General features: G+C 41.7%; 1 protein-coding gene across 2 annotated transcripts in view; it reads right to left on the reverse strand.

The window, feature by feature from the left end:
- FMN1 (formin 1) overlaps nucleotides 1–14,447 on the reverse strand; it is a 378,430-nt gene that overhangs the window by 279,810 nt on the left and 84,173 nt on the right. Inside the window, exons 1-2 of one of the 2 annotated variants that reach the window (XM_015141787.3) lie at nucleotides 7,699–10,129; nucleotides 6,156–6,273 (exon numbers count right to left, since the gene is read on the reverse strand). In XM_015141787.3, coding sequence (XP_014997273.3) covers nucleotides 6,156–6,273; nucleotides 7,699–9,072 — 1,492 coding nt within the window. In that variant the 5' untranslated portion in view covers nucleotides 9,073–10,129. Of the gene's footprint in view, nucleotides 1–6,155; nucleotides 6,274–7,698; nucleotides 10,130–14,447 lie in introns of those variants that run through there. The other variant, XM_015141784.3, reaches the window with a different exon arrangement.

The following is a 14,447-nucleotide window of genomic DNA, read 5'->3' on the forward strand; positions in this document are numbered from 1 at the left end:
TGCCTCTAGTTTGTTATAGTGAGACATTTGAAATTTATTCTTAGTTATTTTGAAATACAGAATACATTATTTTGTACTATAATCACACTGGTGCTCAAAAGATCACAAAATCTGTTTCTCCTGTTTATCTAAAATGTTGTGTCCTTTGATCAATGACTCTCCATTCCCTCCGTCCCACATCCCCAGCCTCTGATAACCATCATTTTATTCTCTACTTCCATGAGTTCAACTTTATTAGAGTCCACATATAAGTGAGATCATGCAACATTTGTCTTTCTTGTGCCTGGCTTATTTCACATAGCATAAGGTCCTCCTGACATATCCACATTGGCACAAACGACAGAATTTCCCCCCGGCCTTTTAAGGCTGATTGGTATTCCATTGTGTATATATATCATAGTTTATCCATTTACCCATTGATGAATACTTACACTGATTTAATGTCTTGGCTATTATAAATAGTTCTGCAATGAACATGGGAGTGTAGTTATCCCTTTTACATATTGGTTTCAGTTCCTTTGGATATATGCCCAGAAGTGTGATTACTGGGTAATTTAGTAGTTCTATTTTTAGTTTTTCCAGGAACTTCCATACCATTTTCCATAATGGCCATACTAATTTATGTTCCCACAAAAAATGCTTCTGATCCCATGTAATTTCCTTGTTGGATCTTTAGATACTGGTATACTGGCAAAAAGATTTTAAAAAAAGTTTAATCCATCACTCTTCAATTTGAGACTATCTTTATCTTCAAATTATAATTCCAACTCATAATTATTACATATAATTTATCAATACTGAGTATTAATAAGTTATGTGTATCTTTCAGCAATTCGTAATCTCACTACTGTCATCTGTAAAATGAATGAGTTGAACTAAATGACCTAAGTTGTTTGCTGCTCTCAGTTTTTTATATTCTAAAAACTGAGACTCTGTATTTTAATCTCTTGCTTCCACTCTCCTGAGCCAAAGATCTTTACTAATATTTCCTCGAACACAATATGTGATTCTTGAGTCTCCAGTCCCCACTTTCCATTCCTCTCCTAAAAGTCAAGCTTTAGTTCCCATTTATGTTGGGAGAGTCAGTCTCCTCTCTACAGCTCCCAGCTATGTACGTATACTAAGCGGAAGCTTAGCACAATACACTTCACCTCTAGTTTCCCAGTGAACCTTTTTCTGCAACCCAGAACTGCAAGACATTTCTGGTCTTTAGTCTGTACAGCTTCCAATTTCTAGGCTATCACAATCCAATCACTCCATGTAAGTGATGGTAGCATGCTATAGGGGTCTATGAAAGACAGTACAATGAACAAACCCATTCCCCAGACGGTAAAAGAGAAAGTCAGGATAATTTGTCTGGACACATAACTTTAAAGGAAAATCCACTGCTGACTAATGCAGCCCGCTAGCTATGAATGCAGAAATTAAAACGCAAATTATAGTAGGCCAATAAAGTAGTATGAGGTATTTACAGCTCTCTTTGACTGGTAAAGCAAGGATATCTGACTTACCGGGAAGGGTGGCAAACAGCTCTCATTTTATAATGAAGGAAATTCAAACGAGAAACAAACCAGAAAACAGGTGGATCTTTATTAAATTGAGGGATGGGTTATTTCTCTATTTAATCTAAAATACTCTAAATAGGGATGTTTCTGAATTGCTCCTAGGTTCTGAGGAAAGATGTATCTCCTGGGGATGCCGCATGTCTGGACAATTAGCTTACTTCCAATAACTACAATGTATTGTGCTAAATTCTCTTCTCTACAAAAGCTATGGTCCTCACACTCAACAGGGCAGTACATCTGCCATTCCCCAGGCCCCGGCCAGCTCTGAGATGCTGCAGGTAGAGAGAAAAGCTTTTCCAGATGCACACTGACAGAGAAACCACATATGCACAATTCAATTCAGAAAGCATGAGTGTTTTTCTTCATACTTGTTTCTTTCTCATTCTGTGAGCAATTCAGTCACCGACAGTTCCCTAAATGGTATCATTTTAATTCCAAAAGCATTAACCTCACTTCCCCTGAGGATTTTGAGATGTACATCATGACAATGTATTTTTAAAATTTCTTAATAGTGAGAAATTTCAGGCAGTCCTTCATAATACAAAATAGGAGATGGAGGCGAAAGGAAACCCAGCTTTGGGTTGAGTGTTTGGAACAGGTTCTTCCTCTGAACCTCGAGCTGTCCACAGATAGCTGTGGGGTGGGGTGGAGGGTCTAAAATATATGCTAAATTCGGTGTCATGTTTTCTTCTGTGGCTTTCTATCACTGCTAGATTTTAAAGGAGTCTAAAAACATGAAGAAGAACTAACCCCGGTAAAACTGAGGGAAGGCACCACAGGTCAGTCCAAATGTGTCCTTCACCCAGTCAAGCCCTGGCCCTGGGGAGAAAATCACCTGCAATAAAGCTAGCATGCTCGAGTCACTAGAGGCTTATGAGCACATTAGACTTCTAAAGAAAACAAATCACAAGAAGCAAATCCATACCATGTATTTGTCTTTGAAAAAATATGCCAGGGAAGATATTTAGAAAAAAATACAAGATATATATGTATACATAAATATATATTTATATGTAAATAGATACTATATATTTAATTTACTGAATGTCAAGAAACTTGGAGTAGTTTTATAAGACACGCTCTTGGTGAAGATACTAAGAATTCTCATTCCTACCTCACATTGATTTATAAATTTAATACAATTCGAATAAAAATTTTGTTTTTCTAGAAGCATGAACATATGAGGAAACCCAAAAACATTTTTTAAAAAGTATGCAAAAGAAATGGAACCGTCAGATTCTGAGATGTATTGTAATGCTACAATAAGATAGGGCATAATATACAAACATATCAAAGACAACAGAAAGCCCCCAACAGTCCTAAACAAATTTGGGGGAAATAAAAGTCTGCTATAGAACTAATTAGCAATTTAGAAAAAAAGTTGTCTTCCATCTCTAGCTCAGACTGTATACCAAATTAAATTTTTCATATGAAATGGCGTGATGGAAGGAGAGAAAAAAAGAAGTAGAAGGAAATCTTTCAAGAAATATGAAAACATTGGTAAACTTAGATTAGAAAGTCTTTTAAGCTAAAAGAAGAATCAGAAATTATATAATGAAAGGATAGATTTGATTATGTAAATATTTAAAACTTCCACACAACACAAAATACAGTAAAATTAAAAACAAGTGATAAAAAGTAAAATAACAGTTTCAAAATGGTAATTCTCAGGGATAGGTATTTAGTAAGAAAAAACAACTATGGCAACATGGTAATATACATCAGAAACCTTAGAAAGGCGTATACTCTTATGTACAGCAATTCTACCTGTCAGCATTTATCCTAAGATACAATACTTCTACACAAAGACTTACAGTACTATTATTTATAACACATCATGTATAACTGAAATAAATTTTTATAATTAGTAAAAATCATTTGAAGAGTTTAAATAAAAAAGTAGTCTATAATGATTCAAATTTTTATTTTTCAGTATTAAATTCACATAGGCCTATCATGTTTCAAAATATTGACAACAGTTTCTCTGAAATAGAATCATAGAAAGTTTCTTTTGCTTCACGACTTTTCTGTGTATCTTCAAGTTTTATTTTATTTTGTAATGTAGGGGAACATTTAAAACCCTATGAGAGATTTTCTGAGATCAGTAAACAAACCCCTCATATTAAGATGAAGCAGGAATCTACAGAGCAAGCCTCTGAATAATAGCCGTCATATTTTCTATGAACTGATTATACTATAAAATATAACCCTCCCACAGGATGATAAAAACGGAAGTTTGTCTTCGTGCCCTTGTACTGAAATCCCGTGTCGTGGGGTATGACAACACCAGCACGTGTGTGCAGATTCTTCTCCAGGAGGGCTTGAGAAGCCTGTCCGCCCAGGGCCTGCCGGGCACTCGTGGTGGCAGTGTAACTGTGCAGGAGATCTCCTGCGTGCGCCCAGGGCCTGCCAGGCACTCGTGGTGGCAGTGTAACTGTGCAGGAGATCTCCTGCGTGCACCCAGGGCCTGCCAGGCACTCGTGGTGGCAGTGTAACTGTGCAGGAGATCTCCTGCGTGCGCCCAGGGCCTGCCGGGCACTCGTGGTGGCAGTGTAACTGTGTAGGAGATCTCCTGCGTGCGCCCAGGGCCTGCCGGGCACTCACGGTGGCAGTGTAACTGTGTAGGAGATCTCCTGCGTGCGCCCAGGGCCTGCCGGTCGCTCGTGGTGGCAGTGTAACTGTGCAGGAGATCTCCTGCGTGCGCCCAGGGCCTGCCGGGCACTCGTGGTGGCAGTGTAACTGTGCAGGAGATCTCCTGCGTACCTCTCCAGGTGTGCGCCCTTTCTGGGCCCCACTGACAGGCCTGAAATGATAGGCTCAAGCACTCCCGGTCTGCTGACTTCTCTCTGGGTTTGGCCAATGGGAATGACGGTGGGGGACCAGAGAGTGGGATGAGAAGAGATCAGGCTGTCTGCCCTCAGCATCCAGCCTGGCATGTCACTACGGACCGGCGGCACCTCCCGGCTGAGGGCTGCAGGTCCTGCCCAGCAGTTGTCTCCACACCACTCAGCCTCCCTCTTAAGTTCTAGCTTCTGATGGCCACTCCTACTCTTGCCCCTTCAGGCCTGGGTGTGGTAAAAGCTTGTTCTTGGTACTAGCCCCAGAGTAGCGCTCTCTTACTGCTTTTCCTAAACCCGGTCTGTACCTTTGTGACAGGTCTCTAATAAACTCTCCTCAAATCACTCCATTTGAGTGCCAGCTGATTCCTGATTCGTACGACCCTCATTCATACAGTCATATACGTAATTACCCTAGAGAAAACAAAGTTAAGTGCATTTGGACTAAACAAAGCAAAAGGAAAAAAGTGACCTAACGTTGTTTAGGAAATTTTCCATTCAAGTTTGGGTTAAACAGAAGTTCAGCCCTATGCTACTTCTGTGCTTCAATTACCTAGAACATCCTTATGCTTTCTTTACTGCTGTGTCTGAATTGCTCTGCTTAGAGGAAACAATCATTTTCCACCCTTGTGCTATTCACTTTTATACAATTATGATTTTTGGAAAATCAAATGTGGGCAAGAAGACTTAAATCACTATCCATATTTTCATCAAGGATATGAGTTTTCATCCTGGAAGTCAAACACCACAGAAAGAAAATGCTGTGAAGTAACCAATGCCCTGCAGAGTCATAAGCAGCAACTGTGTAAATGAAAGCTAGAAATGATCTCAAGATTCCACTGCCAGTGTGTTCTCAATCACTGGAGTAATCTGATATTATGGGAAAACCTACCGAACCACCCAACTTTGATCTGTTCATATCTATCAATGAACAGGAATGGAAAAAAGCACTTTTCTATAACCGGATAGATAGATAGACCTTAATACACACACACCTAATAAAAACAACAACTATAAGCCATGTATAGGTAATCTCTAAATATCAGGAAGAAGGCAAAGAGGTTTCAGGGATATATACACACATATGCAATTCTTAATATCTTATATACCCATCCTCTAATGCTTTGGTGTCATTTTACAGTTCATGTGAAACTTTCACTTAAATAGTAACCATATCTAGATATCCATTTCATTTAAATAAATTCAAGTAAAGTTCCTAAGCAGGTTTCCAGAGAGTTAGGTTGCTTTAAAGTTGGCCATGCATTAAATAAAGCTTTGTCTCACAAAAGTGAACGAGTAACTGATATGGTATCTGTACATTCACTCTGCACAAGGTTCCTTTATCTCCAAAGCATTACTCAAAGACAAACAAGAAATCAGATTACAGCTCTAGAGAACCATGCTCTGCCTCTTCTAGCAACACTGCCAGCTCACAAAATTGTATGAGGACCAACCACCGGCTTCCTGAGGGATTTGCAATCTGCCTTCTCCATCAGGTCCCCCAAGGTTCTCCTGCTTCACACACATGCCCCCTTTCATTCATTCCACTGCATTCATCTTTCAGCTTTCAGAGAGGCTCGTTAACAATAAGCGTGCAAAGGTTCACTTTAACAGCAAAACCAAAAAGAGAGCCTTCAGCATTACATTTTATAATGAAACAAAACCCCAGATTTTGAGAGTCAACTAAGCTAGAACTAAAAAGCCATTGCAGGAAGAGATTCATTCCTGGGTCCCTAGCTTCTTTTCACATTACCTGCTTCAGTGTACTTCAGTCCCACTTTTTCTTCTGTGTCTTTTGTTTTTGGGGGTGGCCAGACAGCTTGAAGTCTGCCAGGAGTCCTGTCATCCTGCTCAGTCGGGCTATGGTCAGCCTGTGGAAAGAGCAGGCAAATAAGAAGTGAAATGTAGTCATAGCCAATTAATTCCTGAAAAATGACATGCTAACCCTAATTCTGAAGTTAATTTTAATGGCCAGTTGCACATTGCTCTCATTCACTGTAACTGAGATATCTTTCCATAGTGTGACCCTTTTCCAGAAGTATAACATGATCAGTTGAGGTGAAAATTTAAAACAACGAAAAAAACCTCGAGGCTAAGCATGTATCACACAACCCTTAAAAGATGATTTTTATTAATTTCAAAAAGCACAAATATAGTTTGACCTGAAGATACAGACATAAAGGTACTACACCAAAGTACATTTATAGGAATGTTTACAAATGTATCCCAGACTCCAGGATTATTTAACATAAAAACTAACTTCATGAAAATCAGTGGTAGACCAAGACACACTTTTTCAAACATTCCACACTGCTAAATTTGCTTTTATTCCTATAAACGAATGAATGAGATTACCTTCATATTCCAGTCATTTTTATATGGGTTGATTTTTACAACTAGGAGAATGCTACATTGTGCTCGGTTTTTTAACTGCAATCTGAGAAATTTTGCCAAAGACTTTCATTTTTAACATTCTAACTGAATATTTTAAATATATAAAAGGAACAATAATCATACACTGAACTGATATTAAGCAAGAAATTCTATTTATTGTTCTTATGATCGTTTAAGATCTACTGGACAGGTACTCGCTCATCTTTAGAAATTACCTGAGTTAGTTTTCTTTGAGTAATAATAACAGCTTCCATTAATTAGATGCTTCTCATGCACTGCCTTTGTTTAATTCTCGTAACAACCATATACCCATTTTATTTTCCTCATTTTGCACATGAGGAGATTGAGGCTTGGAGATTATTAAGGTTACCCAGCCAGTAAATGGCAGAAGTAGAATAGAAACCCAGGTCTCATTCTAAATCCAGTGCTCAATCTGGAATCCTTCCATTCGATGTGGAACACTCTAATCACACCACGAACACCTATTCTGCCAAATTGTAGACTTTCAAAGGAATGATAGAGTTTCTGCGGAGGTATAATTAAGTGGTGAGGAAACCCTGTAAACTTGGGCTATACTTCCATGTTGCATCACTTCCTCATGCTACTTAGTTTTATCAGTGCATTTACCATCAACATTTAAACTCACGGTGACAGTTACCCTTTTCCTACCTGCACATCTTTATGTATATCCCTCTTGTAATATTCCAGATAAAAATCAGGAAGCATGAAAAGCACCTCCGGCTAACTCCGTACTCCTTACAGGACAACATAATTTGACTATAATCCTTTTCCACCTAAAAGAATCACTAACAGGCAACTAGGATTCACTTTGGGAGGAAACCTGGAAAGAAATACAGCCGCACCATATTTTATATTAAAATGCAAAACCCAATTCTACGTACACTTTTGGAATCAGAGGGGCCATCCGCTGGCTTTGACTTGGAACGTTCAAACACAGCTCTTAGCGACTCCTTCTCATGTCTCATCTTGCGCTTGAGAGCTTCCAGCTCAGAGGTGTCGGCTGTGGTTCCCTTTCTGGGGGGCCGGATGAATAAGGCTTTAAAAGCCTCCAGGGCCGTCTCTGGCGGCTTTGGCTTGACCTCACCACCCTGGGTTGGGGCTACTCCAGGGTCGCTCTGGCTCTCTTGATCCGCGTTGCAGCCCATCTCTTCTCTCCTGGGCGACTCAGGGTCTGCTCCCTTCGGTTCAGTTTTGGGTATGTCAATGTTGAGCAGCAGAGAGAGCTGCTCTAGGAGAGTGGGAGTGGCCTTCGGCTCAGCTGCTTTCTCCTCACTCTTCACTGTCTGTGGCCCTGCCTGCACTAAGGACTTCTGCACAGGCTGGGTCAATCTGAGCAAAGCTAAGTCCCCATCCTTCGGTTTAATTTCAGTGATGGTCTCTCCCCCCTCAGCGGTAGCCCCCTTCTTCAGCACACGAAGCCCACTGAAAAAAGCTGGAAGTTGGAATGACTTCTCTCCAGAGGTTTCTTTTTTAGAAGAGGCACTCTCAGTGACACCAACACTCGAATTCTGGCTTGTTACTGCAGGTAGGACTCGGGACCCTTCTTCTCCCACCTGGCCCTGGCTGGGGCGATACTCTGTCTGAAGACCACCATTGCCAGCTTCTAGTCTGCTGCTTATCTCAGGTGGAATCCTCTGAGGATCTTCTGCACAGAGCTCTGCACCATTCATCTCCCCAGTGACAGTATCTTCCCTGAAACCTCCTGGGTTTTCCTGGGACTCCTGAGATGGCTCAGATAAACCAACACTAGGGGACTTTGGGCCATGGGTGCTGCTTCCCTCCTCTGGCTCCTGGCCACCATCATCGGAGTCGGAATCACTGGTGGTGTGCACGAGGGTCCCGCGAACACAAAGGACATCGTCCTTTGTCCCTTTCCAAGTAGAGAGGGGAAGCAGCTCTTGAGCAAGGAGAGATGTCCCTGCTTCTTTTCTCTGACTTCCCTCTGATTCTGTCTCCACCCTTGCAGTTTTCTCATCATTTCCGAGGTCAGGTGAAACCTGAGACTCTGCTTCCCGAGGATCCAAGCCATTGCTGGGATCATCCCGCTGAGATGTGGGATCCGCGTCTAAACTGTGGAATGCTTTCAGCACAGCATCTTTCTCTTCTGGATTCACAGATTCCAGCTTACTCGTAAACCCAAACAGGGATTTCATAGAGAACTTACTCAGGATCGACTGAGCCACTTCAAGTCCGGCTTCAGGTTTTGCGGGTTCTAAGACATCACTGCCAGCCAGGGAATTATCAACGTTCTCCATGTCTCAGTAATGCCCTTGGTGGAAGTTCTGACTTGTGTTACCTTCTCCCGCTCTCTCAGTTTATCCACTCCATCTGCTCTTAATTCACAGGACAGAGAGCAATGGGAACCGGGAGTTAGGCTGTCAGCCGCACAGCAAACACACTTGGTCTCTTTCAAGTCACTGCGCCCTCCTTCCGGTTTGTGCGATGATGGTACGCCAGGGCAACTGGGAAAAGTCCGTGGAGTCTCAGCCCAGAAGCAGCCGAGACCGTGCACCTTACTACACACGGACCCGGGACGCTGCTCTTCTGAAACTTCCGTATTTATTCCCGGGGACAAAAGCCTTTTTGTCATAGGGAAAGTCAGCCTGCCCTGTAATCCCAGCCCAGGACTTCACGAGGAGCTCCGCCCCAGGCCGGCAGTTCTCCTGGTGGCATTCAACTTCCTCATTGGTGAGCAAGTGAAGGCTTCTGAAAGTGCTGAGCCGGCAGGCTGATTCTGAAGGAACTTAAGCCACTGCCCAGAGAAGTCTAAGGGAATCAGAAGTGAATCAGCAGAAAATGACTGAAATACTTCTGACACAGGCCTTCTTTTTCATCTGGATTATGATCAGAGAGGCCTGGGGCATCCAGGCCAAAAAACTAGCATACACCCAGATCAGCAGCCACTTACAATGCACCAATCAAGGAAACGAATTAAAGAAAGCAATAGATCATCTCAAAAGTGCCTAGAACTCTCAAAGCAGTTAATTTACTGCCCTTTAAGCTTTTTTTTTTTTTTTTTTTTTTTTTTTAAGTGCTTTCTTCCGCTTCCCTGCAGGTTTCATCTGGAATGCAGATTTTAGCTGCTAAAGCCCGTGAGGGAAAACCCACACGACTGGTTTCAGATGACTGCTGTTTTAGCTCTGCCCTGGCTGTGTCAGTGCTCTACAAACAGGTACTAGGCAAGCACGCCCACCACACCCAGCGTCCACCAGCAACACGGTGGCAAAGTAAACAGCCCCGGCTCGGCAGGAATGATTACCCTGTACACTCCCTGTGTCAACCGCAGGCTTCTTTCTGCTCAGCAGCTGTGACTTCCCGGCTTCCTTAGAAACCCGGACAGCAGCAGGACACCCCTTTCCCCTTTGGTGTCCCAGCCAACTAAATGAAACCTGGCATGACACAGTGTAACACACAACCGACCCTATTAGACAAAACAATGCAAAGATCCCCAAGGATCCGCATCCCCCTAAAGGGTAAAACATGTGAAAAGTCTCTATCAGTCAGATCTCTATCACAGACCCAATTTGCCCAAACAAAAACAGGACAGACAAAACAACCTCCAAACATCAGCCCAGAGTAGTTTCTACCACGCTATTCATATGCTGGGAAGCTGGCAACAAAGGATGGGGGTAAAAACTGCAGCCCTGTTTCCTAGCTGCATAGCTGCCTCTTGGGACAGCTGCCTGTCTACCTGAAGGGCTCAGCGTTTTTCAAATCCAGTCCCACTCAGCAGGCATGCAATCAGTGCCTGGGATGGACAGGACACTGTTCTGGATGGAGAGGCAAGTCAAACTGGCTTAACAGTAATTGCCATCTCTCTTTGAGCAAAGGTCCAAGACGACTGCGGTCAAGTGTTAAACACAAACAGTAATTCCTTCTGCAAAATGGAAATGGTAGCCATAAGGAAAACGACCGTCTTGCTTTATCTGCAAGAAGGGGTGGCTACATGTCACATATCGATAACTTGAGCTATGTTCTTCAGTACTAAAAACAATCTAAGTATTAATACTGAGAAATTCTGATTCAAAAACACATTTCTAGCAACGTATTCAAAAGGAACGCTCACACAGATAAAAACATATCATTGCATCCCACCAACCACCAAGAGAAAGTAAAACACTTTCTAAATCTTGATTTGATCTTGTGTTTTAAACAGGTACTTCTCTGTTTGCTCCTGATCATAGTATTTTTGGGGATTATTAACTGAGGCACACTTAATCAAAAAGCCATCGGGACACTGCAGAAAAATTCAATGGTGCCTTTTAAGTCTCAGAACAAGCTTCTTGTCTAGAGGAAATACCCATTGATTAAAATCAGACATCTGCTTCTTCAAGACTGTGGAAAGAAGAAATCATCACAACAACAGATCATAAGATCAGTCTTTTTTTTTTTTTTTTTTTTTTTGAGACAGAGTTTCGCTCTTCCTGCCCAGGCTCTAGTGCAATGGTGCGATCTCTGCTCATCGCAACCCCTGCCTCGCAGGTTCAAGTGATTCTTCTGCCTCAGCCTCCCAAGTAGCTGGGATTACAGGCATGTGCCACCACACCCGGCTAATTTTGTATTTTTAGCACAGACAGGGTTTCTCCATGTTGGTCAGGCTGGTCTCGAACTCCCAGCCTCAGGTGATCCATCCACCTGGGCCTCCCAAAGTGCTAGGATTACAGGCATGAGCCACTGCATCTGGCCTAAGATCAGTCTTCTTACGAGCAATGCAGATCATCCAATTCTAACATGGCAGGGGGCAGTGGGAGATTGCACGTACTTGGTCTTTTTGTTTTTATGAACTGAAAAGACTCAATTTTCTCAGACATAACTAATTCTTGATTTCTGGAATAAGCTTCCAGGCCCCTCTATAGATTTGGGCAAAATATAACAGATGCCGGAAGGGGCTATTGACCCTTCTGCACCATGGCATGGAGCAGAATTATAAGGTTTCAGTATCCCCTCAATACTCACAGATGCCAACACAATTCCATGGAAAGTGGGTCAAGTCTTTGGTCCCAGGAGATTATTTGATTTCCTCCCCTTGGCTCTAGGTAAGTAAGGTATTATTAGGCTCATTTTTAAAGGTAAGCAACCATAGCTAGAGAAGATAACTTGCCAAACCTACACAGCCAGTAAGTGGAGAATAACATCATCTAATATTTAAGGGCTGACCACGTGCCAAGCACAGTTTTAGGTGCTCCACACATATTAACTCATTTAATACAGATAACAACCATATTGTGAATTGTTATTATTATTCTTTTTCCTGCTAGAAAACTGAGGCACAGAAAGATTAAATGGCTTGCCAGTCCACAGGAACGGTGGATGGTGGAAGTATAATTTGAATCCATGCAGTCAGGCTCCAGCATCCACACTCTCAACCACTCTTCGCAAGCCCAGAGCTCCACTTTCTTCCCTAATAGAAGACCACACACAGCTAAGTCTTGAGGTGCAAAGGTTTCAGCCCAGTTCATCAGTGGTCTTTAACTGGGATGTGAGGCATACTTTATCCTCTTCAATGACACAGAAGACGAAATTCACCAAAAATAAATAAATAAATAAATAAATAAATAAATAAATAAATAAATGAAACAACCTTATACTGAGGATGACCATTCTTTTCTTTTGCATAACTTGGGGGAAAATTTACAAGTTTTCTTAAAAAAAAAAAATAGTGGAAGAGCGAGAAAAGAAAAATCAAGCCTATCTACCTACCACAGAAGAGACACAGAATCCTCTGGGCTCAAACATATCAAGGTTTTCCAGTTTGCCCCTACCATTCTCCTTCATTTATGAAGCATGACTTCGATTAAAAAGACTTCTTCATCCAATGTCATTAACGAACACCAACAATGAATGAGGCTGTGAGGACATAAGAATGAAGACACCCTTGCCTTCCACCTCCATGAAATGTGCAGTTAAGTTGGAGATATCTATTCAGAAAGAGGAGACTCTCTGTTTATAGACTGTAACCAAGGACTTTATCCCCCAGGTTCAGTCTAATAGTAATAGCTGGACCTAAAACAATTCTGAATGAAAGCCATCAGTGACCATCTAAATATGAACACGAGTAAGAGGAGCACGGTAATTCAAACAGATCTTTTGAACACTCTTTCAAGTCACTGGTTCTCATGACCATAAGAAATGTTACCACTGCTGGTCACTCAGGGAATAAGAGTGCTTCAGATTATAATATTCAAATAAGCAACCTACAAATTCAATCTAAATTGGTCTTGAAAAATGAATCTCTTTAAAGCTTTAACATTTTCAGGGAGGGAAATAATCACTTTTCTTGGACATTATCTCAATATCTAATTATGTGCTGAAATAAGCACTTACTACACAAAACCAATGGAAGCAAAGGCTTTCGTTCTTTAAAACCTGCTACTACCTCAACTGACTCTCTTTTGTCCTAACCTCAAGGCACATTAACTCTCTAACGGCCACATCTGTGCAAAAATGATTTTCACCAAAAAAACACACACACACACACAAACAAAAAAGCAACCTTATACTGAGGATGACCATTCTTTTCTTCTGTGTAACATGGGGAAAAATCTACAAAAAATAATCTGTACCAGATTAAAAGTGATCCACCTCAGACAACACAGGTTTGAACTGTATGGGTTCACCTGTATTTTCAACCAAAAGAAGATGGAAAATGCAGTCTTCATGGGAGGTGAAACCTGCATAGATGAAGGGTTAACTTTTCAACTTTTTCTGTAAGTGGATTCCCAGAGCCTACTGTGGGACTTAGGTATGAGAGGATTTGGGTATATGGGTGATCAATCTTCCAAGTAGATGGAGGGACAACTCTAAGTCAAAGGACACATGAAAAATAGATAGCATTTGACCGACATGATATTCCGTTATAACTCTTCGTTAAAAACAATCAGTACCTAGCTACTTAAAAATGTGAGCATAGTACTTTTGCAGAATTTACTAGCAGTGAATTCTTCACGTTTCTCCCATCTCACCGTCCTCTCAGCTGTACAAAGATTGAAGCTGGAGCCAGTTGTACCTCATGGCAAAAAGAATATCAGTCTAGGCTGGGTACAGAAGCTCACACCTGTAATCTCAGCACTTTGGGAGGCCGAGGCAGGCGGACTACCTGAGGTCAGGAGTTGAAGACCAGCCTGGCCAACACGGCGAAATCTTGTCTCTACTAAAACTATAAAAATTAGACAGGCATGGTGGTGGGCACCTGTAATCCCATCTACTTGGGAGGCTGAGGGAGGAGAATCACTGGAACCCATGAGGTGGAGATTGCAGAGAGCCGAGATGCATCCCCCTGCACTCCAGCCTGGGCAACAGAGCAAGACTCCATCTTCAAAAAAAAAAAAAAAAAAACAGAACATCAGTCTAATAAGTGGATACCTAGTGAGATAAGAACAATTGCAACAAAAGGCACATTATCTCCTACAGGCAGTAGAGCTCAGCTCCTTGACTTTCCTAGTATTAGGAAATCAGCAATAAAAATTTTTTAATATCATTTTGCAAAAATTGGACACTGTGTGGAAGAAACTTCCTAAGGGCCCCCTTATTCTTCGTAGCCCTTCTCGTGATTATTCAGTTTGGATAATTCACCCCCACATTCTCATCAGACTTCAGAAAGGTAAGGTGAAAGTACAGTAAACAGGATCGC

This window comes from Macaca mulatta, chromosome 7 (assembly GCF_049350105.2).
Source record: "Macaca mulatta isolate MMU2019108-1 chromosome 7, T2T-MMU8v2.0, whole genome shotgun sequence".
Taxonomy (NCBI): Eukaryota; Metazoa; Chordata; class Mammalia; order Primates; family Cercopithecidae; genus Macaca; species Macaca mulatta.